Source organism: Balaenoptera borealis (assembly GCF_965194805.1).
Source record: "Balaenoptera borealis genome assembly, chromosome: 4".
NCBI lineage: Eukaryota > Metazoa > Chordata > Mammalia > Artiodactyla > Balaenopteridae > Balaenoptera > Balaenoptera borealis.
This window is the reverse complement of record NC_138861.1, coordinates 56,550,913-56,576,818: the sequence shown is the minus strand read 5'-3', so window position 1 is coordinate 56,576,818 and position 25,906 is coordinate 56,550,913. Positions and strand designations below refer to the sequence as shown.

The 25,906-nt window shown below is 41.0% G+C and overlaps 1 protein-coding gene across 1 annotated transcript in view; it reads left to right on the top strand.

Moving 5' to 3' along the window:
- FRAS1 (Fraser extracellular matrix complex subunit 1) overlaps nucleotides 1-25,906 on the top strand; it is a 446,248-nt gene that overhangs the window by 257,457 nt on the left and 162,885 nt on the right. The window contains exons 21-23 of the mRNA XM_082389317.1: nucleotides 18,777-18,929; nucleotides 19,162-19,308; nucleotides 25,422-25,568. Coding sequence (XP_082245443.1) covers nucleotides 18,777-18,929; nucleotides 19,162-19,308; nucleotides 25,422-25,568 — 447 coding nt within the window. The remainder of the gene's footprint in view (nucleotides 1-18,776; nucleotides 18,930-19,161; nucleotides 19,309-25,421; nucleotides 25,569-25,906) is intronic.

The following is a 25,906-nucleotide window of genomic DNA, read 5'->3' as shown; positions in this document are numbered from 1 at the left end:
GCCAGTCCGGCCAGTGTAGTCAGGGTTGACTCAGGAAGCACGCAAATAGGAGGCATTAGTGCCTCCCCTGGAAGAGGAATCTGGCAAGGGCGGATCTAACTGGTATTATAGTTTGTAAGCTTGAGTTCAGCTACTGATTCTTACTTCAGGATACAAAGGAGCAGCTAGTAAGAGGTTCCTAACATGGTTAAAGCACATTAGTGGATATTTTTTTGAGAATCGACTGAGTCCAGGGTGCTGAGTTGCTGTTTGAGGGGTCACAGAGATCTACCAGGCTACTTAAGGAGGTGAACCAAAGACACAAGTACAGTTAACAAATAGTACAAAGCAATTTATGGATAATAACATCAATAGGCAGAATGGGTTGTAGGAGTTCAGAGGAGGGAGAAATAAAAGATATGGAAAGCATTGTGGAGGAGATGGGGCCTAAAATTCTTCCTGAAGAATAGCTAGGATTCTGTTAGATAGAGGGAAATAAGGCGGGCTTTCCAGATGTGGTTCTACCAGGAGATGGGCGCAAGGGGTAGAAAATGTGGGCCATTCATGGCCAGTGAGAGTGGTCCAACCTGGCTGAAGGACAATGGTTTGAATTAAGGCATATTAGAGGAAATGGTTGGAAAATTTAAGTTGGAACCAGGGTATAGAGAACCCAAAGTTCTAGGCTGAGAAATTTGGACTGACTCTTGTGGGCAATAGGGCTGTGAGAGTTTTAGGGGTGACTGTGAGAACTAAGACTGTGTTATAGGCAGGAAATCTGCAAGCTTTTTGGAAGATGGATCGTAGTGAGGAGAGATTATAGTCAGAGAGAGATGTTAGAAGGTTGAACCTTCATAATGGCATTTCTATTTCCAACCTAGTCTGCCTGTGGACCCTAAAAATTTAATGCTGGGACATATTTTATAAATAAATGTTTATATAAGGAGATTGGAAAAATTTAACTTTTAATCAGCTCTGTTCTCTCCAATGTCCAGAGCCCTCTGATGGTAAGTTAGGTGATTAGGAATTGCATTAATTTTTTAAGGCTTATAAGGGACCACTAGAATAAAGGATCATGGGACTAGGCTAAATGGCTCTGAAAGTCCCCAGCCCTAGATGAGGAGGTTCCACTAAAATAAGCTGGAAGGGACACACCTTGGCTGTCCTGAGATTAGGTATATTAAGTGAAGGTTTTAAATAAGGTAACCCATTGTCTAGTGCTTGGAAATCCTTTGTTGAGTTGAGGATGGCATAACAATATTTGTTGCAGAAAAATTTGATGGGTAATTTCAGTTGTTGATCTTTCAGAGAAGTGCACTGGCCCCAAAGTTTACTTTTTCAATATATATATATGCCCTTTCCAAACACCTCCCAATTCTCTCTGTAACACTGTAATGCATTCATTCGTTTGTGGCTTCATCAAGCATTTTTTAAGCACACGCTCCATACCAGGCACTGTGCTAGGCTCTGGGGAGGCCCAGATGAATAAGATAAAGTGCTTGCATTCAGGAAATGTAGTGTATAGTGAAGGAAGGAGATATGTGTTGAATATGTTATTACTGTGGCTATGAGATGAGGCTGTGGGACAGCACCCTAACCCAGACCAGAGTGTGTGTGTGTGTGTGTGTGCGTGTAGTGCTAGCGGGTACTGAAGGCTTTCTGGAACATGTCATAACTGAGATGATTTGGAAACATGAGTAAGAATTAGAGGGGTTTGGAGATTTGGAGGGGAGAGCATTTCAGAAAACGAGCCAAAGAATATTTTCTATTCAGGCACCAACAAAGGGTTAAGTAGAATGCCAGCCCCAAGTACGGGGGTGCTGTGACCTGAAGCAGAAGGAAGCAAGGCAGGTCACGAGGGCCTTTGTATGTTCTGTTTAAGGAGAACATGCTTTGTTATCAAGGCTGTGGGGATCTCTTGAAGGTTTTTAAAGAGGGAAATGTTATGATTACATTTCTGCAAAGAGAAAGATCTGCGGAAGATTGCGGTAGAAGAAGGCCTGAGGGCAAAAAGACCTTTAGGAGGGAGTTGTGAGAATCCAGATGAGAGATGAAGCCCTTTGATGAGAAAATTGCTGAGGAGATGAAAAGCAAGAGGCATGGCTTCAATAAGCATTAATTATATATTAGGTTGACCTATGGGGGATTGCTGTTTTGTGGGCAAAACCTGGTCAAATACTGGCAATTTTATATGGTTCAACCTAATAGAAGCAGCAGAAGTTGGTGATCTCTTAGCCCTCAGGCTAAGGGAGAGGGAATTTTGGGGATGATTTCTGGTCAAGTAAATTCGACGAATGGGAGCATTATTTACCAAGGGCCAAAATAGGAAGATAATGTGTTTGAGCTTGGGCAGGTTGGACCTTTGGACATCTGGGGTAGCTGTCCAGGAGGACGGTGAAAGTCTAAGTGAACACAGCTTTCTGAACATAGCCACGTGATCTTATCTGCTATCTTCATTTTACCCTAAACCTAAGGTCCTGGAACTCTTTTTTTAGCTGAGGTGTTGCTTCAGTCAGTCGTAAGTTAACCTCCTGGAACATTTCAATGACTTTTATCTAAACTCAGGAAGGTGTTAGGAGGAGCCCTAGTGATAGACAAAGCAGAAGGTAATTCACCCCGTGCAGTGCCGTCAGTAGAGTGTGTATTTCCATCATCCTTGGGAAGGTCTAGCAGTGGAAGCCCTGGAGAAGCACCCTCTCTGCTCCCTCTATCGTGTGTGAGCTTTTCAGGGTGGTAGCATTTACTCACAGGATTTATTCTCTATCTGAGCTGTACCTAAGATCATCATCAGAGACCTCTTAATTGCACTTAGCTGTTTAAGAAAGAAAATTACATCTAATCTATCACACAGACAAGAATAAACACATCCTGGGAACAGGTCCAATAACCTCAATGTGTTATCACATATGAAGATGTTATATGTGTGGGTTTTTTTCCCTTCAAGTCTATCAAAGCTAATATACAGTTTGTGAGAATAGGCCAGAGGTGAAGGCTTTCAGCAAAGGTGAATGAACTGGGGTGAAAGAAACCAGGTTTTTTCTTCATAGATTTTTGTTCTTTATATTTTGTCCGCATCTCAACAAAGTTTTCCCCAAATTTCAAAGCCTGGGGTGTTCCCTCCATTTGTCTTTCTCAGCTAAAACCTTTCTCCTGTTCATAGAAGAGGGTGAGAATTAAAAAGAAAACATGAAGGAGAAATATCCAAATGAAGATGCATTTAAAAAATGCCTCGGGCTTTCTGGAATGTCTAATGGGAAGGTTGTACTTTTTAGTTCTTACGTAGAAAAGGAGATAATACTGAGAGTAATAATTGTAGAGGGGAAGACTGCAAAATTTTATGTATATATTTTACTTTTAATTGAAGTATAGTTGATTTACAATATTGTGTTAGTTTCAGGTATACAACAAAGCAATTCAGCTAAACATACATATATATATCTATACTTTTTTATTCTTTTCCATTAGAGTTTATTACAAGATATTGAATATAGTTCCCCGTGCTACACAGTAAATCCTTGTTGTTTATCCATTTTGTACATGGTGGTGTGCATCTGTTAATCCCATACTCCCAGTTTATGCCACCTAGCCTTCCCCTTTGGTAACCGTGGGTTTGTTTTCTATGAAGACTGCAAAATTTTAAATAGCTGATTTGTTAGGATGGTAGAATTCTAGGGGATTAAACATTTTTTTTATGCAGTCCTTTTTAAAATGCTGGTTTGTTTTCTTCATAAATCTGTGCCAGAATGTAAGCAAAAGAAGACAAGTGTCAGTAAAGAAATATTGCTCTGAGAATTTTCATATCGTATTCCATGGTAGTTGAGTTCTAAGCAATGGTTAATAGGTGTTACATGCAAGAATGTCTCGTGGCTGAATAAATTTAGGAAACTCTCGGTTAAATAAAGTTAAGCAGCTTTCTTTATTTCAGGATTTCTCAAAACCTTAAATAAGCAGATGTGCATTGTGACTCTCTGAGATGAAGAAGGCTACCCATTTGCCAAACATTTCATTGCAGACCCCTTCCTTCGATTTATTATAGACTCTCACAGAGCTAACCAGTGCTTTGCAGAACAGTCTTTGAGAAGCCCTGCACTAGCTGATGTTAATATGTTGGACAATTTGTTGGCACTCCCTAAAGGTAAAATGAGATACTCAACCTATACTCAGACTGTGGACTTCCTTCCTTCCATCCCTCAGTGCGTCCCTCCCTCCCGTCCTTTCTCCCTTCCTTCTCTTCTCTGTGGGCAAGCAGAGGGGACCCCAAGAATTCTCAGGGTTGCCACTCTCTTGACTGCTGAGAGCGTCAAAGAGCAATCAGTAATCATCCTCTAGCACTGAGTCGGAGAAGTGTTTGCTCTCTGAACCTGAGCTGACTGATTAGAAACCCTGGTAACATTTTTCTTCCAAATCATTAAAAAGAAAACAAAACCTTTTGAGTCCCTTCTACAATTTTCCCCATTTATTGTCACTCATTTCTGAAAGAGGAGCCTGAAAAACATGGTGAAAAAGTTGAAATGCACAGATTAAAAGAGCAACAAATCCTTGTTTTGGAATAAGCTGATAGAACTGCAACCCTGAGTAATGAAAAAAACAAAACAGTTCAAAGTGCACATCATTAAGGACTGGGGAAGAGCCCTGCATGAGCCAGTGTACAGCTCTCTGTCTCCAGATACTCTGACTTGAAGCCAGAGAGGTGGGAGCCAGTTCTGTTTTACAGCAGTTTCTGCACGTGGGGAAAGTGGGTTGGCGCTGCTCTACATCTTGCTGTAGCTGCTCCTGGGGCTGTCAGCTGAGAGAAGGAAAGAGGCACACACTAAAACGTGTAGCAGTTACTACCTTATTTTCATCGTCAAAATCCTACCCATCCGTCCCTCGTGGCCTCGCTCAGATTCTGTCCCTTCTAGGGCCAGCTTCCTTTTGGCATCTCCCACGTTGTAATTCCTAGGTACGCTGACTGTTTCTACCAATTACCTAGCCCTTGGCATTGACTAGCTCATGTTCTCTGTGAGTTTCTAATAATAGGTGACAGTTCTGAGGGCTTATTACGTGACAAGCACTGCGCTAGTTGCTTTGAATGCATTTTGCCATTTAATACTACCAATGATCCTCCGAGTTAGGTACTAATGTTATCTCCATTTTACATAAGAAGAAACTGAACCTAAGTAAGGTTTAAGTCATTTACTCAAAATGAGAAAAGTTGGAAGATAAGAGTCAAGATTTGAACCTAGGAACCTAGGATGAGGACAAACACAGTTGGTTACAACAATAGGGATTCAAGAAGAGTTTTCTGATTGTAGATTAAGAGGTGGATGATCGGGGACTGGTATGACAAGATGGTCTGGAGAGGCACTACTGGGGAAAGTTGCAAGAACTTACCGGTCTGTTTTAAATGCCGGAAGCTGTTTTAGATTGCCATGTATTTTTATTTTATATACCCTTAGTAAATAAATAAATAAACTTTAAATGAAAACATTAATGCATACTAAATTTTAATAATTTATATCACTCCACATGTACTTTAATCTTTTTCAGTGGTTACATACATGCATTTTTTTAAATAATATTTAAACTTTTTATTTTATATTGGAGTATAGCCGATTAACAATGTTGTGGTAGTTTCAGGTGCCCAGCAAAACAACTCAGCCCTACACGTACATGTATCCATTCTCTCCGAGACTCCCCTCCCATCCAGGCTGCCATGTAACATTGAGCAGAGTTCCCTGTGCTATACAGTAGGCCCTTGTTGTTTATCTGTTTTAATATACATGCATTTTTCACAGTTGTAATCAGCAGCTACGTACAGGCATATCTCGGAAATGTTGTGGGTTCGGTTTCAGACCGCTGCAATAAAGTGACTATTGCAATAAAGCAAGTCACATGAGTTTTTTGGTTTCCCAGTGCACATAGAAATTATGCTTGCACTATATTGTAGTCTCTTAAGTGTGCAATAGCTTTATGTCTTAAAAAACAACTTACGTACCTTAGTTAAAAATACTTTATTGGGAATTCCCTGGCGGTCCAGTGGTTAGGGCTCCGCGCTGTCACTGCCAAGGGCCTGAGTTCGATCCCTGGTCGGGGAACTAAGATCCCACAAGCTGCGAGGTGTGGCCAAAAAGAAAAAAAAAAAGAAACTTTATTGCTAAAAAATGCCAACCATCATTTGACAGCATAGGGTTGCCGCAAACCTTCAGTTTGTTTAAAAAAAAAAAAAGAAAGAAAGAAAAAGCAATCATCTGCAAAGCACAATTAAGCAAAGTGCAATAAAATGAGTTATGCCTGTATTTCTTTGTTATTTCTCATATCACTTTGTGTATTTCCATGTGTTGGTAAATAATTGGAAGAATCCACATAATTGTCATTTTTAATGGCTAAATAGCATTCCATTATGTTTGTGTAACTTAATTTTTACTGGAGTAAGTTGCTTTACAATGTTGTGTTGGTTTCTGCTGTACAGCAAAATGAATCAGTTATACATATGCATATATCCCCTTTTTTGTGGATTTCCTTCCCATTTAGGTCACCACAGAGCACTGAGTAGAGTTCCCTGTGCTATACAGTAGGTTCTTATTAGTTATCTGTTTTATACATAGCATATATGTCAATTCCAATCTCCCAGTTCATCCCCCAGCCTTCTCTGACTCCCCACCCCATATCCATACGTCCGTTGTGTAACTTAATTTGATTGGCCGTTTTCCTGTTGTGGATGTGTGCCATAACCAGCAGGAGGTAGAGTTACTGCTTGGTAAACTAAGTATGACTTCCAAGGCTTTGGCTGGGACGAGGTCTGTTTTTCATGTTATTGTTAATAGCAATAATGTTGTGTTCTTGACATTTTATAATTTTTAAAACATTTTCTCACTTATTTTTTCATTTGATCATCCCAAGAAACCTTCCTGTGGAAGTGGGATTAAAAGCTCAGTGCAGTGCCTAACCAGCACATAGGTGGTGATAAAGAAATGTCAGGCAAAGGAATGACTTGATTCTGGTGCCCTAATGTCTACTTTAATCCCCTTCCAGTGCATCCTATGCTAATTACATCAAGGATCTTCTTAGTGTGACTCATTTTTTTTTGCTTCTTATCTCTTCTTTTTCACCTTCTATTTCATTCCATCTGGCCCTATTCTTCTATCTCTATATTTTTTCAATTTTCTTGTGTCTTCTTTTTTTTTTTAACACCTCCTTCTTTATTTTCCTTATCTTCTTTTTTGGCAATGCACATTCTTTTCTTATTTCCCATCTGTCACCCTATCTCCTATTGCTTGAACTATGAGTTGCATATCCAATCTCTCTCTGGAACTTTCAATGATTGTCTCTCCCTTGTTCTCCAAATTTGTGTTTTATTTAAGGGACCACTCTGTCTGCTGAAGGATGATTGAATATTTCAAGGCATTTCTTTTCTTTGAACTTGCACTTTCAGAAAAAAAAAGAACATGACCTATGCTTAAATTGAGACCTTCCTAAATTAAAAACAAGAACTTCTATTTTCTCCTTCATGTGACTTTTCCTAAACAATATCTTATATAGCTTTAGAAATGACCTTACTTACAAGTTTTCAACTTGGCAAGGCTCCCAGTGAAGTTACAATTGCTGTTGTCTTCATAAGAACTGCAGGCCAGGACCTGAATTGCAGAGAAGACTTTGAGTGTCTATGCTTAAAGAACACAACTGAATTTAGGCTCATAGGCTATCCTCTTAAGTACTAGAGACAGCAAAGTTGCTGTGGCTACACTTATCTACTTTTCTTACACACATGTAAATCTCTGTGTTTACATGTAATGGGGCAAAAGTAGTGACTTAGATGTAAGTATGACCATCGGTATCAATGTCAATCCTGACTGGGCCTGCCACAGATAAAGAATAATCACTAATGTTTATTGAGCACTTGCTATGTACTAGTTCCTCACATACATTACCTCATTTAATCCTGACCGCAACCCTGGGAGGTCAGTCCTATGATTAGTAGCATTTCCATTTTGCAGCCCAAGAGGCTGAGATGAGAGACATTAACCAATGTACTCAATGTTTCACAGTTAAAATGCAGTAGACCTGGGCTTTGAAGCAGTGCCACTTCAGAGGGCACGCATGTGAACACCGTCATCAGCCTTCATCATCCCATCTAGCTCCAAAAGGACCTTCTCTGCTTCTCAGCAATTGTATTACTTACAACTCTTTGTCACCTTGCTCACCATGGCCTTTTCATGTGTACTCACTATACTTTCCCTCAACTCAACTCTCACTCCGATCGGTTGACATCTTTGCTTTCTTTTGTGTTTAGAAGATTAACATAATCTCCTAAAAACAACAACAGCAAAAAAACTCCCTCACTTTTTCTCTGCAAATGTCTCTGTATCTTCTTCTAAATACCATTTTCCTCATTGCTTCCTTTGAGAAAGGATCTCCCTCACGCTGGCCCGGGGGAACTCCTCCATCTGTGATCCAGAGTTGGTTTGTCCCATCACCCTCAAGAGGTGGTCTAGCCCAATAGTTATTTCCACTTCTGGTTACTCATTTCATCTCCTTCCTTCCCTCTTTATCTTTCCTTCTCTTCTTCCTCCCTGACCCCCTTTCCTTTAGGACCTTAGTGTCTTGATCCAGTGCTCATTTCTGTTTTCTCCTTAGAGTCTATCTCAAGTCCACACATAATCATCATCTCCAGACTCTCATTTCTATCTGTCTACCTTCTGGACATTTGATCCACAGGAACAACATACTCAAAAAGCTCCAAAGAAACCTCGCCCACCAGGTCCTTCCTTCCTTCTCCTGACTCTCTTGTCCATCCACTACTGATTTTTTCAATCAGCATAATTCAAAACTGAGTACAGTTGACCCTTGAACAACGTGGGTATGAACTACACAGGTCCACTTATATGCAGATATTTTCCACTAGTATATATTATGGTACTACATGGTCCATGGTTGGTTGAATCTGAGGATGCAGAGGAGGGGGGGGATACAGAGGGCCGACTATAAGTTATACTCAGATTAACCCCTGCATTGTTCAAGGATCAACTGTAATTCAAAACTGAGGTACACCTGCTTCCTTCCCACCCCTATTCCATATTTTAATCATTGCCACATCTGGCAAAGTTAAAGTCCCTCTTATTCCCTTTGGATAAAATATTCTCTGGTCCTCCTTAGACATTAATTGCATTTTAAGTGTGGCTTTCTTCTGACATTGGACCTTGTCATGAGCATCTTGAGGGAAGGGTCTGACTCTGACTCAGTGCTCTATCTCCTGCAGCAACTTCCATAGTGCCTCACACCCAATTCACATTCCATAAATGTTGATCGAAGTGAACTTTTTTCTATTTTGGAGGTAAGGCAAGGGTAAAACATAAACTGATGGGAGGTCAGGTACAAGGCAGGAGTGGTGCTTATGTCTCCTTGTTGGCAGCAAGAACTTGCACCAGAACTGAGGAGAGAGCCTTGCTCTTACATCTGACACTGCTTCTCACCCACTCCTTCCAGCTGTCTGTCTCCGTGGGTCCTACTGCAGCCTTCTCACCACATTTGTAAGTTTGTCAACACTGGGCGGAAATCACTGTCCTATAACGCTAAGGCCAGTCTGTTGTAGTAGGTTTTGTTGTTGTTGTTGATTGGTTTTTTCAGGATAAAGCAATAGCCACAGACACTGAAAAAATGGGAAGTTTTGTTTGTTTGTTTTGTTTTGTTTTGTTTTTGTACTAACTCAGAGCTAACCCTAAACCCTAACCCTAAAAAGAACACGTGATTTCTGAAGAACTCATGGGTGGGCTAGGACCAAAGTGATGATCAAAAGGGGAAGAGAGGAGGCTTCTTTTTCTTCTGCCATTCATATGTTATTTTCTGGATTCCTGCTGTACTTGTTTCACAAGTAGAACCCCATCAATTTTAAAAGTGGCATCAGAATTCAGTCTATACACACTTTAAGGACCCTGAGCTTCAGCATGGAATCATTCCTTTTTCACCTGATGAGGAACAGCTACAAGTGCTGATTATTTTAACAGCTTCCAAACACATTTAATGTGGTTTCCTTAAGAACCTAATCGACTGACAGGACATTATTAAAAATCTCACTATGTGTCTAAAATTGTCTTTATAGGTCCATTATTTATCAGCTAAGGAGTCACTGCCCCATAAAACCAACATCCAAAGCCATTGCTTCAACAGTACACATTTACTTTAATATCTTCAAGCTTTTTTGACTTTGCTCCAAAGATGTGAAATAAGTCATTTCACTGCCGTGTGCTTCCATCCATCATGATTGTGCGTAATCCTCACTGATCCTTGAAGCAGAGCCTTTGTGATTTGAAGACAACATCACACGGTGATGACCACATATAATTTCCTCACAGCTGCAGGGTGACATATTAGAGGATATTGCCGCTGCTGAGTCAAAGTGTTAATATTTTATGTATTTACATTTTTAGTATGTATGCATGCTGTGCATATTTAGAAAACAAATGGAATCTTCTGCTTGCTTAAAAACAAGAAGTGCATTTATTTCAGCTTGAGTCGATACTCCATTTCCAGGCTCCCTTATAATGTGTTCATTACTTTGTTTAAAGTGCTAATTCACCAGGTTTGTTAGCAAGCAGGCACATATACAAACAACTGGAAGTCCATCTGCCCTTCCCCCTCCACATGTTTATTATATACCAGTAATCTGAAACAGGCTACACCTAAATGTATCCTGGGTCTCTCTCCTCTCCTTGTCATCCTTAATGAGTCTTTTATTTAAAGACTCTTTACTATAACTGAAATAGTGACAAATAAGGATTTACTTACTGAGTAGCTATGGGAGGACTCTGAGAGACAGGCTTCAGAATAGGCTCTGTTTTTAAGCAATTAGTGGATGCACGCTCACCATTTAGACATATTTGAGGTTATCCTCCTTTTTTGATTACAGACAGGAAGGTCAGATGCAAATGCCTTCCTGCACAGATGGTGCTTTTATGATGGGCCGTTAATCCTTGCAGAGGCTGCTAGATTGGTGGGCTGGAAACTCAGTTCCCCTATTTAGTAACTGCGGTCCTGGTTCAAATTAAGCAGTGACAGTGTAAACTTCCTCTAGTGTATCCTGTGTTCCAGACGTCACCTGTGGGGAGGAATGGGCGTGGAAGGTGGGGTGAGGAGGATTACAGGAGAACTCACTCTGTGGTTTGCCAGCCTCTCTGAGAATACTGGCATTTTAGGGGCACCGTTTCTGACAGTTGTGCTTCTACCAGTGTGGGTCCAGCAAGGATCTGAATCAGGATTTGTCAGAGGGTCACCACCTACCAAGAAGAATTCAAGACTTGCTTCCCAGTCAGCTTAATTCTTCAAAAATATGCCCCTAGATTTTACTGTGCGTGAAGTGACCGGTGTCGTAGCAGTTCCATGTGACACATCGTCAGTCACCTCCTGCAGCGCCTGGAGATGGGCTCCTAACACCTCTTAATTGTGTTTAGATTGTATAATTAATACATCTGGCTGGCCATGGGGAGATTTCTCTCTTCATTCTCTCAAACTGTACGGACAAGGCAGTTGTAAGTTGCCACACACACAGCCAAGCAGTGCCCTGTTCCTCTTGGCCTGGAGTGGATTTTGAGAACCAAGTGGTACAGTCCAGGTGAAGCTTCTCATGGGCCTCCAAATTCCCCACAATTTCCTAGTATTTTTGACTCCAATATTTTTTTTTCTTTCATTTAACAAATTGATAAGGGCTCCCTACTAGGTACTACTGATTTTGCCAAATTCTACTTTGTTTTGAATCTTAAAGGCGTTTTGGAAGCTGACGGTTTGTGGAAAGGTCTTCCCTGGTCGTGCCTGAAAGACAAACCACTGGTGTGTTGGTTTTCTTGCTCAGGGGACACCTGAGATCTCCATTCCTGGTCACAGAAGCCTTCGTATACTTACACTGCAGTATTCTTAGTTTTCCTAACATGCCTACTCTAGCATAAGCCTTTTGAAAACTGTTCAGCAGTGGATGTTATTAACAGAGAAGGGTCTTCTGTGGACATAATGGAGGGGTGAAGGGGACAGAAACATAGGGACTCCTCTCCTCACCCCAGAAAAGTTCACATTGAAAGCTGCTGTGTGTCAGAGTTTTCTTGGATTGTTGGTTCTTTGCTGTGGTTTTAATGTCTTCTGCCATCACTAGTTACCTTTCATAAAACAATTTCTCATTTAAACCTGTAATAATAACACAGAGACTTCAGTAGATAGACTGGTAAAGGACACATAGACAAACCCATTTCCAATCGCCATGAGGATAAATCCATACACTTTTTCATGACTTCCAAGGTATTTCAAAATTAGCACAGCCAGGTCCTGAGTGGCTCTTTCGAATGTTCTTCAAGATCCAGCCATACTGAACTTTTTTCAGTTCCTTGAAGGCATCCTGTTCTCAGGATCCTGTTCAAGGCTCTCTCCTCAGTTCTGGTGCGCTTCTGGGTTTTTGCATGTTTTTCCTCTTCTTGGGACCTCTTCCAAGCTCTCTCACCCTGCCCATCTCCTCCAGCAGCTGACTCCCACTCAGTGTCTCTGTCTCAGCCTCCTCCAGGCAGCTTTTCCTGCTTCCTGGACCAAGTTGGTACCCCGTCAGAGACTTCCATGGTCCCTGGGCTTACCTGGTTTGCATTTTACGAAAGTTTGCAATAGTCTCAAGGCAGTCCCGTGTCTAAGCGTCTGCCTTACACTCTCTTGTTGCTCATCCCACTGTGTCACCGTCTCTGTTGCCTCATGACAAAGGACTGAGTTTGGAGACAACTTTCTTTAAGTCAAGAAGCCCAGCCCAAGTCCACTTCACTGTTGGATTCTTGAATATTCCACTCAGCTACCTGCTACCTGTTCCACAGGAGGGGAGGGGAGAGGCAAATTGAATGGTCTCTCTGCTCCTTCTTCCTCTCCAGCTCGAAGGGTTTTTCTAGGCTGGGGTACAGAGGTGGAGAGTGTAGGGATCGTATTGGTGGGGGAGGGCCTGGGTCTCCTAGCTCCAATTTCCACATTCAAGTTTGTTTTTTCTTCTATCTTTCACCTGTGCCCTGGGCTCTGTGAATTTGGTATCTGTGCTGGTCTGATTCTGCTAACTTTCTCTGGGAGCACATGGTGGCCCACACTCCCTGGTCCAATGCGGGATGATTGCAGTGGATGAGGAAAGAACTCACTGGTTGACATCTCAAATTATTATGAGATTACACAGATTTCATACTTAAGTGTAATTATGTATCCAGGGTCCTTGTCCCCACCATACTGAAAGTTCTGTGAGTACAGTAGATATTTGAACAGTTTTGTTGTTTGAAAGAAAGATTTTTTAAATGGTCAGCCTCGCTTACAATAAAAGAAATCCAAACCAAAGCAACTATGTAACACCAATTTTCACCAACCAAATTAACCAAGATCGTTTTATTATTTTAAAATTTCCTTAAACAACAGGGTCTTACTGTATAGCACAGGAAACTATATTCAATATCCTGTGATAAACCACAGTGGAAAAGAATATGAAAAAGAATGTATATATATGTATAACTGAGTCATTTGCTCTGCAGCAGTAATTAACACAACATTGTAATTCAACTATACCTCAATAAAAAATAAATTTAAAAAAATTTCCTAGTGCAGGCAAAGTTACAATGAAATAGTCTCAAGAATGTATCTTGAATGTAACTTTTTTTAAAAATAAATTTACTTATTTATTTACTTATTTATTTATTTATTTTTGGCTGCATTGGGTCTTTGTTGCTGCGTGCAGGCTTTCTCTAGTTGCTGCGAGCAGCGGCTAGTCTTCCTTGCAGTGCGCGGGCTTCTCATTGCTGTGGCTTCTCTTGTCACGGAGCATGGGCTCTAGGTGCACAGACTTCAGTAGTTGTGGCTTGCGGGCTCTAGAGCGCAGGCTCAGTAGTTGTGGCGCACGGGTTTAGTTGCTTTGCGGCATGTGGGATCTTCCTGGACCAGGGCTCAAACCCGTGTCCCCTGCATTGGCAGGCAGATTGTTAACCACTGCACCACCAGGGAAGCCCAACATTGTCTTTTAGCAAATAATCTAAAATGCACAAGGGTCTTATCATGGCCTTCATTATAAAAGTGGGAAAATTGGAAGTAAATGATCAAGTATAAGAAAAATGGTAAATTTTTATTTGTTTATTCAATGCTGGAATATTATACAACCCCTAAAAATGATGTTTACGAAGAGTCCCTAATGACATGTGGAAATGCTGATGGTACTGAGTGAAAAAAAAGTTATTATATGACAATATTTAATATAATCTCATCTATGTAAAAATCTACATATGGAAACTTGTATAGAAAAAGAACTAAGAGAAAAATATCCATGTTAGTAGTTATTTATTCTAAAAGGCCTACATGGGGGGATTTTTATGTTCATTTATACTATGTAAAATTGTTTTTCATATTTTCTTCCATGGCTCACTTTGTAGTCAGAAAAATAAAACCGTAAGCTCCCTGTTTTGAGCCCCCTCTCTGCATAGAAGATCACAGTGGCCTCCGGGGCTTGAGCCTGAAGCTTGCCTACAGTTGGTGCCCAGGGGGACTGGCCACTTGTAGCGTGTCACAACTGAGCAGCCTGCCCTCGGGAACGATGCTTTTCTGATTGTAATTCAGAACACTGGGATTAATCCTCAAGCCCCGTTGCTCTGATTTCTGGCTTCTTTCCCTGTACATCATAACTCATTTTGAGCTCTCCCAAGGAATTCTCTCCTGCAAAGAGATTTTGACTTCAAGCCTCTTAAGACAAAGGTGTTTCCTAGGTTTTAGGAATTTATTTTTCTTTTCTGGTTGGTTGAATAAAAATCAGTCAACCTTCAGATTGCCTCCAGAGCAAGGTTTGAGAGCATATTGGTTTTGTGTGGTCTTCTGTTGGGGGCTTGTATAAGACAGAGTCGGGAAGAGAGGTTTGCAGGAATGTATTAACACAGGACCCACTCAGACTGTTGTTTTGGGGTCTATTCACAGGATTGGGTGTTCAGTATGAGTTTTTAAGCCATGGATAAATGAATGAGGAATAAATACAGGTAGCGAACAAAAAGAGTTGAACTTTGCAGACTCAAATAGTTACAGTCTCGTGTGTAATGCGAAACTGTAAACTAACTCGGATTAATGTGATGCTTTGGGCAACCTGCGGTTGATTGTTTTATATTTTCAGGTGTCATTTATTGATTTCTCCTTGCCTCTGGGTACTCGCTCCATCATGCAATGTGGTATGTCTGGTGATTGATCTGATGCCTCTTTTAAGGCTTAATATAGAGCCATGGAGAGAGGCAGAGGCCTTGAGTGATTAAGGAACCTCTACAACTCCCTCTTTTGTTTTTTTATTGAAGTATAATTGACCTACAACACTATGTTAGTTTCTGGTACACAACATGGTGATTTGATATTTCTATACATGACAAAATGATCAGCACAATAAGTCTAGTTACCATCTGTCACCATACAAAGTTGTTATACTATTATTGTCTGTATACCCATGCTGTAGATTTCATCCCCATGACTTATTTATTTTGTCACTGGAAGTTTGTACCTCTTATTCTCCCTCACTTATTTCACTCATCCCGCCCACCCTCTCCCTTCTGGCAACTGTCCGTTTGTTCTTTCCATCTGTGACCTGTTTCTGTTTTATGTTTGTTCATTTGTTTTGCTTTTTAGATTCCACATCTAAGTGAAATCATATAGTATTTGTCTTTCTCTATCTAACTTATTTCACTTAGCATAATACCCTCAAGGTCCATCCCTGTTGTTGCAAATGGCAACATCTCATTCTTTCTATGGCTGAGTAATATTCCATTGGATATTTATACCACATCTTCTTTATCCATTCATCTACTGATGGACATTTAGGTTGCTTTCATATCTCCGCTTTTGTAAATAATGCTGCAGTGAAGATAAGGGTGTATATATCTTTTCAATTTAGTGTTTTTGTTTTCTTCAGAAAAATACCCAGAAGTGGAATTGCTGGATCGTGTGGTATTTCTGTTTTTAATTTTTTGAGAAAGCTCCATACTGTTTTCCACAGTGACTGTGCCAGTTCCCATTCTCTCTCTCTGTAACTCTTGAGCCCTTTCCACTGGCTTTTGGTAGCTGTATACCAAAATGATGCAAACAGCCATGTCTGGTTTAAGACCTCCAGAGAATGAGACTTAAGTTAGGAGGATAGAAGGAGTTAAGGGTTGTAAGGAATTTCTACACTTATCAGGCAGTCAGAGGCAGAGAATGACCGAGAGGCGCACCAGGATAAAGCATGCTAAGAGGGGAAAGAAGGTCAAAGAAGGGGGTGATCTGAAGTGTCATGTGTTGCACACCTTTCAGGTGGGTTAGGAATTAGAGGAGGCCATTACATTTGGTCATTAGAAGGTAGTCAGAGACCTTTTCAAGAGCAATACAGCAGTTGAATTGTGGAGGTTGAAGGCAGATTACAGTGAAGTGAGAAGTTAGGGAGGCAAGGAAGTTGGGTGGTGAAGGAAAGAAAAGAGATGGGGTGGTTGTTGAGAAAAACTTTGGGGGGAGTAGGTAATGCGGAGCATGTTTGGAGGTTCAGGTCAAGGAGAATGAAGAGAGATGGGGGTAAAAGATGCACTAATGTTGCAGTAATGTTCAAATAATGTTGAAAATCGGATTAAAAAATGTGGGTGGAGGAATTAGCCATTTCATCCTGTGAGGGGAGATGAAATGAAATAAAAAGTTTGGCAGGAAAGAATCAAAGGTGTTCATGCTTGATGGGCTGAATCAAGTAGAAGGTGAAATAACTGGGGAGGATGTGGAAGGGTGGGCAGCGTGGGCTGGTGACCAGGGAAGAGTAGCAAGGGTTTCAAAGCTGCTGCCATGAGAGCGGGAAGGAGCATCCATAAACCAGCTCTAGGTGCCTTTAGAAGTAATTAATATACATCACACTCTTCATTTAAACAGCTTCTAGAGATCCCCAAGATCAGACAAATCCATAAATATTTATTTATTGTACCCACAAAATACTCCAGAGATCTGCTTACTTTCTCTTCAAAGTATCCCCTTGGTGATCATTCTTTTTCATTCCTCTAATTGTACACTAGAGAAAGCCTCAGTTAGATGCAACTAGTTTTTAGGCCACTGCACACCTGCGGATCTTGTTGACGCATGCCGGAGCCCCGCGCTCTCTGTAAGCACTGGCTTTAAAGAGGAAGAGGCCAAGACTTTTCAAATAATGGAGCCTTGAATCAGTCATGTTTCCTGGGTTTTCGGTTCTAACCGGTACCCACTCATTAAGGTAATCATAAAACGGAGTTACCTCCACCTGCTCCAGCAACTTTCAAAGTGCTCCTGGCACTGCGAGGGAAGCACAGGAAAAAGAAAACAAAAAGGTTGGCGTTGTGTGGAAACCGTACACTAAATCAGGGGGAAATAGCCTCCTTATCAGATTTCTCTCAATACAGCCATCATTTCCTTTATAATTTACTGAAGGGCTATAATGGGGATTAATTTGCCTCTTAGGATATCAAGAATTGTTTCTAATATTGGCAAAAGGCTGCCTGTAATTTGAAACTCCTGAAGTTCAGAGAAAGGTCAGGGCCTGTTCACTTGTGTGCTGCTAAAAGAGGATTTTTGCAGAGGACACTCTGGGTTCAACTTCTGGAATGGCTATAGAGGTCTCAAAGGCTTCTCATGCGGATGAGTGGGTGCTGGGTATGGGACTGAGATCTCTTCTTTGGCAAAGAACACGTCTCAGATGATCAGCAATTAAGAAAGTGTATCACTGAGGGTATGGAGAGAAAGACGTGTTTTAACAGATTTCAGGGACAGGTGATCTGTTTTATTGACAAGGATTTTTTAGTCTAAATATCGCTAGAAATCACAATCACTATCTACAAGACTTTGGGATGAAACAAGACTTATGTGGCCGCTGAATGGTGTTTTAGCCACTGCAAACAGTGCTTTGAATCCTACAGGGGAAGATGGACAGGACCTATAACCAGAAGTCTCTTCTCTTTTCCTAGGTCTTTACTCCTTTTTCATTTTGGGGGGTAATTCAGGATTTGTGGCTTTTCTTCCATCTTTGGGATGGAGGATGGTAAATGGGATTTGAAGCGTTATTACCACTTAAGATAGGACAGAGGGCATTTTCACCTATATGGGGAGCTGAACACAACCAAGTTCTTTAATTAAAGGCTGACTCTTACACAGGTGAGAACAAGAGACAGTGCTGGCCATCCCAGATAATTAGCCCTATAGATTTAATCACAACTGATACAACAGCTTCTGTGAACTATGTATCAGGTCATGAAAATGACTTTCCAACTCAGCTCTTTGTAACTTTACCTCTAGTTAAAGACAAAAATTTCCCCCCAATTCTATTATCAACCAACCTTAATCCCCGCCCCCCTCCCACCAATGCCTGAGACTGGTTTGCTGACTCTGGAAGGCCACGTTTGGGAGACGAGCCACGTGGGGCCTCTGCGCACAGCTTAGGAGCTCTGTGAATGAGGGCACACGGTGCCCGAGTTCTGGGAGCTCTCGGGGGATATGCTGATATGATGAACTGTTTCTTTTATCTGATAGTTCTTTCTATACCCCTGGCAAGTATCTATCACATGCTGCCCTAGGACTTGAAGGGTTGTTCAATCGGAAAGGGATGAAAACTCAGTTGCTGTGCTGGGCCTGGCCATTTGCTAAAAACCTCAAACACACAATTTGTACGGGTCCCAAGCTTCTACTTTCCTGATGTATACTGCCTTTGCGCTACTCTCCAGCCATCTGTGCTGCAACAGTGGTAATTGCAATCCCTTTTACCCTTTGGTGTAGAAATGGGACGTTGTGTTCATAGCATCCGTGCCTTCTCTGTGCTCCCATGTCCTCTCCAGACTGCCATCCTCTGTGCCAGCACTGTGCAGCTGACCTCTACAACACCGGGAGCGTCTGCCTGAGGTGCCAGAATGCCCGGTACCTGCTGCTAGAAGATCTCTGTGTTCCCGATTGCCCTTCTGGATACTTCGCAGAGAGAGGAGCTTGTAAAAGTGAGTAAGTGCTGGACACAGGAGCTGGCGTGCCCCGTGAGCTTCTCTTGGGCAATAGCTGAGAAGGCTGGAACTTCCCGAGAGAGAGAGAGAGGCAGGAAGCACACTGTGGGGCAATAAACCAGACCAGCTAATGCTCTCTGCTCTGGGGCTTTTATTAACGGCTCTTGGGATGTTGCTTTGGAAGGGAATTTGGCTTCATAGGTTCTCTTTATGTCTCTTCCGTCTGTAGAATGTCACTGCTCCTGCAGAACCTGCCAGGGCCGAGGACCCTTCTCCTGCTCCTCATGTGACACCGACCTCGTTCTGTCCCATCTTGGCACCTGCAGCGCTGCCTGCTTCCCAGGGCACTATCTCGATGACAACCACACTTGTCAGCGTAAGTTTTAAAAAATGAACTTTCTCTCCTTTCCTGCTCTTCTGGAGTCGTTGAAGGAAGCAGGGATTTTTTGCTTCCATATTTTCACCTGGTAACCTTTATTTTTGGAGAAGAAAGAAAATGAATCTACAAAGCATATGGATGCCATTAGCAGATTATAACTCAGATATGGGCCTAATTGGAAGTGCTGGACTAGGGATCTCCTCTGCAAGTGCCAGCTGTGTGATCTTGGGTCAGTCATTTAACCTCTCTGTTCTCTAGTTATCTCATTAAAATCATAAAATTGTTAGTCTAGTTTATTCCTGTGGTTTCTCTCAGTGATCCAATTCCAAGGTCCTAAGCAGAGAGTGGAGCTCATTCTAGTATAAAGGCCTCAACCTCAGCGCTTCTCTGGGTTTAATTTGTTTTTGACATGTATTTGTTGAATACTGACAGTATGCAAGGCTTGATAGGCTACAAAGTATTCAGTTTCTGCCCAAACAGTAGTTATTTTGTCTTGCATGAAAGTTACTTGTATAGATGTCTTAGTTCTCAAATAAGTTAAAATATGGTTAATTACCTGAGTCTCGCACAAACAGTTAGGATAAATTAGGGCAAGGGCAAATCTGGGTGGAAAAAAAATTAGGAAGTGATTCACAGATGAAGGAACAGTTTTGAAATAGGCTGAGGCAGCTTACTTTATTTCAATCAGTAAAGTGTCAGTTACCAAAAAACTGTGTTATACTTTTCTCATTTTGAAAATGACAGTTAACAAACACAGTACTGATATTTCAATTTTCTGTCCTAGGAAGTACCATGTTGAAGGAACTATAGAGTAATGGTTAGGAGAGTGGGCTCTAGAATCAGGTAACTAAAGTTCAAATCCTAACTGCCACTTAACTAGCTTTGTGACCTTGAGCAGGTGAATTAACCACTAGGCCTCAGTTTCTTTTTTCTGTTAGAGGGAGATTATAATAGTGCCTACCTCTAATGTTATTGCACTTAGCACAGACCCTAGCAGAGAATAAGCTCTCAGTATAGCTACTGTTGTTACCATCATCATGTGAAATGAGAAGCAAATCAAGCAGTAAAAGATATTTATATTTTATAGATAGAAAGATAGGTATTACTATTAGTTTATGGAGATTCTTGCAAGGATTTGCATTTGAAATGAAGTTATATGGAACCCACCATTTTGCATCATCTATTGAGATACCAGAGATAAAAATCCCTTTTGGATCAATGAAAAGAGTTTTTTGGGTTTTTTTTTTACTTTTGTAACAAAAACTTTGCTTGGTATATATCAACTGTCTGCCGGAATCTGTAGATTCTGTAACACAAGAGACACAAATGAAACACTTGCATATTCTATTCAAGAGCAAAAGAGTGTTGGTGTAGAAGTAGTGACTTAGATTTATGAGGCTCTTCACTGCAGTGGAATCACAGAAATAAAAGTTCAAAAGAAAAACCAGAATCCCTTATATGGCTTATAGGTGGCAAAAATATGTTGCATTGAAATATTTCTCTTCTGGGAAGCTTCTGCTCTGCACAAATGCATCTGCTAGGCTACCATGTAAATAAATAAGATTTTATAGACTATTTCAGTTAAATTAAGCATCTTCTAACTTTAGTCCTTTGCTAAAGCTTAGGTTTCCTTCATCCAAAGACTGAGTAAGGTATGCCCCTAAGTTGGGCTATTTGAGTTTCTAATACATAAAAAAAATCCACAATGCCCCTTTCTTTTTTTTTTTTTTTATAAATTTTATTTATTTATTTATTTATGGCTGTGTTGGGTCTTCGTTTCTGTGCGAGGGCTTTCTCTAGTTGCGGCAAGCGGGGGCTGCTCTTCATCGCGGTGCGCGGGCCTCTCACTATCGCGGCCTCTCTTGTTGCGGAGCACAGGCTCCAGACGCGCAGGCTCAGTAGTTGTGGCTCACGGGCCTAGTTGCTCCGCGGCATGTGGGATCTTCCCAGACCAGGGCTCGAATCCATGTCCCCTGCATTGGCAGGCAGATTCTCAACCACTGCGCCACCAGGGAAGCCCCACAATGTCCCTTTCTAATGCTCATCGTTATAGACAATTATAGGCCTGACAATTTTAGGAATTGTGCAGTAAAGGGCTTTTAAGGAAATGTAATCAATATTAAGGGGAGGCATTAATAACCATATTATAGAAGAAAGTAAGAGCTTCAGAGCTGTCTAGATTCTGATTACAGGAACCTTTAGAAATTGCGTACTGAGCTCTAACATTTCAGGATAAGCAGTTGAGAAGGAACTTTAAAGAAGAGATGATAAATGAGGTCCTCAGTACTTGAAACCGTAGTGCCCTAGAGTAGGAGGAAGACTCCAGCGCACCTGAACCAACCTCGCACCCAGGACAGAGATTCTCTCTCACCCCCTCACAGGCTACTACAGATGAGGAAGGAAGCCAGGTGCTTCGGTGGGGATGAGGGCTGTTTCTCATCAGCCCTAGAGCTTTCTTCTGGAGCAGTGTAGAATGGCTCCTCCCTCATTCACAGGATTCCCTTCCGAAGTCTGACATGAGCTTGGACTTCTCTGCTCTGAGCAGGGCTGGAATCAGTGGAGTATTGAGCAGAAAGGGAGGACCGTCTCCGAGGTACAGTAGGAAACAGGGAGGGAGAATGGGCTTCATAGGCTGTGTGGTTCCTTCCTCCTCAATGAACGACAGTTCAAGTATCAATACATCTCTGCTTACCTCACTGCTTTCTGGTCCCCTCGGCACCTTCTTCACTGTCCTCTTAGCACTTTCCATGGGGTCACTGACCTCCGAGAGCTGCACCTGCTACTCCAGACATTGTCACACCAACGTGACTGCAGTAAGACTGATACCCTCTGGTCTGAATATTGTAAGAGGGAGAAAAGGCTCCTCACCCACACTCCTCTGAATGGGGAAGCTAGAACCCAAGGGGTTTGGTTATGTGCAGAACTACTTTGAGTGAGACAAGGTCACTTGGGGATTGCCTTGGAGACGGCTTAGGGGTTCGATTAAAGAGGAAGAAGCGTTCGAAGAGAAATGATGGAAGCCCCCTGCTTCTTTTTTTTTTTTTTTAAACATCTTTATTGGAGTATAATTGCTTTACAATGCTGTGTTAGTTTCTGCTTTATAACAAAGTGAATCAGTTATACATATACATATGTTCCCATATCTCTTCCCTCTTGCATCTCCCTCCCTCCCACCCTCCCTATCCCAACCCTCTAGGTGGTCACAAAGCACAGAGCTGATCTCCCTGTGCTGTGCGGCTGCTTCCCACTAGCTATCTATTTTACATTTGGTAGTGTATATATGTCCATGACACTCTCTTACCCTGTCACATCTCACCCCACCCCCTCCCCATATCCTCAAGTCCATTCTCTAGTAGGTCTGTGTCTTTATTCCCGTCTTGCCACTAGGTTCTTCATGACCTTTTTTTTTTTTTCCTTAGATTCCATATATATATGTTAGCATACTGTATTTGTTTTTCTCTTTCTGACTTACTTCACTCTGTATGACAGACTCTAACTCCATCTACCTCACTACAAATAACTCCATTTCGTTTCTTTTTATGGCTGAGTAATATTCCATTGTATATATGTGCCACATCTTCTTTCTCCATTCATCCAATGATGGACACTTAGGTTGCTCCATATAGTCTTTTAACATTTCCAAATGCTCGGTGGGACCCCATTTCTTTTGGGAGTCAGTGAAGGAGCTGAGTTATGCTTTGGGAATGAGAGACTTCATAGAAGGATTCAAGAACACGGAGGCAGACAGAAGCTTGAGGAAGTAAACTCCAAGAAACTCTCAGCTGTCAGTACAGAGGCCTTGTTTTGCAGCTCCATGTCCAGCAGGGCGTCCAGCTGACATTGAGGTTACATGAAGGCTCTTCAGTTTAAGATTGTGTTCGTTTCTTTAGTAACCATATCAACTTTTAGTAAGCTTTTAATCAACTAAGATTCTTAGATCATTTTTTATAATAATGCTTTCTAAAGAGGCCTTCTGTCCCCTCTGTTTGTACAATTGGTTACAGAACATAAATGCAGGACTTTACTTACAGTTTAGCTTATTTCATCTGATTACTTTTAGTTTATTGATACAATGGGCCAAAATAAGTTTGAGTTTTTCTTTCAGCTGGTGAAACTTAACTATGTGTGTATCCTATGTAAGTGTGTGGCATATTTAAATATCATTAGCATAATTTCTTTGTTTTCATTAAAGTAATTAATAAAAATATTGGTCAACTAAGAAATTAAGCCTTCATCATAATACTCTACTAAAGACATTCATTTCCAATCACAAAGATTTATTGACAACTTTCTGAGTATGTATTTCAACCATCTTCTAATCCACTTGCAGCTGGTAGACCCCACTTCATTTTTGTATTCACAAGTTTATATTTAGGGTTTTTGTCAAACCCTTTGGCAAAATTAAGATACAACATGTGTAGAAATCCTACCTCCCAAAAGGATAAAAGTTTAGTCTCATATAAGTTTCCAACAATAAAAATATTTTTTTCTAATATTTTCAAACTGTTTGAAAATCCAGTCTAGAATTTTCCTAGGACCTTTAATTACAAGTCTACATATTCTAACAAATATTTTATACCAGTGGCTTTTCTTGTAGGTGAAACAAAAGGAGTTTCTTTTTATTTTAGAGGGAGGTCATTTTTCTGCACTGTGCCACACACTTTGACATCCTTTAGCACTAAAACTCGCATGATCACTCTCTAGACTTTTCCTCTGACACATGCTGAGAGAAGATTTTAGAGTGAGGCAGAGATGCTAGTGCTTGAGTATATATTATTACAATATCTGGCTTCTTTCACTTATGTTGCAAATATTTATTGAACACCAACAAAATTACAGATAACCAGCTAGGTGCTGGGGACTATTGCAAGGAACAACAGAAACCTAGTCTTTGCTTTCATGAAGCTTACAGCTGTAAAGGATACAGGTGGTAAATAATTGCTGAAATTCAACACTTTTATGTATGGCATGAATGAAAGGTATAAGAACAGTACCTGGGAGACCTGTTCTAGACTGGAGAGTCAGGGAAGGCCTTCTTGAAGAAGAGACTGAAGAATGAGTAAGAGTTAAAGACAAGAGACTTGGAGATTATATTGAGAGGGTTCAGTTATGTGTATTATGATTTCTAGGTAGAAAGAATGGAGGGAATAATGGAGAAGCAATATTTACAGAAATGATGGCTGGAATTTTTCCAGGACTGAAGAAGGATACGAGTTCATAGATGAAAGTGTCCTCTGACACCTGAGAAGTATGAATTAAAAAATCACTCTTACAGATACATGGAAAATAGAATGCAAGGGAGTCAAACCAATTAGGAGGCTATGATAGTGGTCTAGGAGGAGATGATGATGGCTTGGACGTATTGGCATTTGTGGATATGGAGAAAAGCAAAAAGTTCTGAGAATTATATAGGAGAGTTCAAATAAATAAGATCCAGTAAGTAATTGAATTAGAAGTAAGAGAAAGGGAGGTGCCAGGAGAGACTCTAAGGTTTCTAGCATGAACAACTGAGTTGATGGAGAAACGCTAGTTGTTGAATCAGGCAGAGATGAAAGCATGACCAGACTTGGAGATCATCCCTTGATGCCTAAATTAAGTGACTGCTAAGAATTACAACTGAGCAAGTCAGTAAGCCAGGTCACCTTAAAGTCCTTCGCATCTTAAAATGTGGGATTTCCTGAGCTCCAAAATAAGTTGATGTCTAATTTTAATCTTGGTATCACACAAAAATCTGAATCTACATCATAAACTGTAGGGGCCTTGATTCCTTAAGAAGCAAGGTTCCAATGACACTCTGGACTATTATTCCAGAGATCTTGGAATAAGTATAAATTAATCCTGTTGCTGAGTCACAGGGCAGTTTGGATGTGGGATTTCTGTTCTTGGTTTTATAATTTATCTTCTCTGGAAAATAAAATTACCGTTTTTGATTTTGGAAAATAAGATTAACATTTTCTGTTTCTGTTGATCGCAGGGTAGGGTTCTGAGCCGTGATTAAAAAACAGGTTGGAGCGAGGCTCTGTTCCTTTGCAACATCTGTCTAGGTTTGATCAGTGCTTCAGTATTTGCAGTTGGAATCATCTGGTCATTTTCTTTTCCTATCTGCTCAGCATGCGACACACATTGCAGAAGCTGTGATTCACAGGCCAGCTGTACCTCCTGTCGAGATCCAAACAAGGTCCTCCTCTTTGGAGACTGTCAGCGTGAGAGCTGTGCCCCACAGTACTATCTTGACTTCTCCACCAAGACATGCAAAGGTAAAGCTTTTCCAGAATTGCACGAGTCTTCCACTTGGCGATGCCCCTTTGCTAGAGAAGTCCGCTCCCACATTGGGAAAATGCTGTCATCAGACGTTTAGACTTTCTCTGATGGAAAGTCATTATGTATGTATGTATGTATGTATTAAGCAAATATTTTTGACTATCTACCATGTACTAGATGTTATGCCAGGTCTTAGTAACTAGACCAGAGGTGGCAAACTGGCAACCCTCAGGTTGTATTTAATCCAAGACAGGGGTTTGTGGTGTTCTTTTTTGGTTTTTTTTGATCCACTGAATTTAACAGCATTTTAAAATTTTTAATTCTTTGCCTTTTA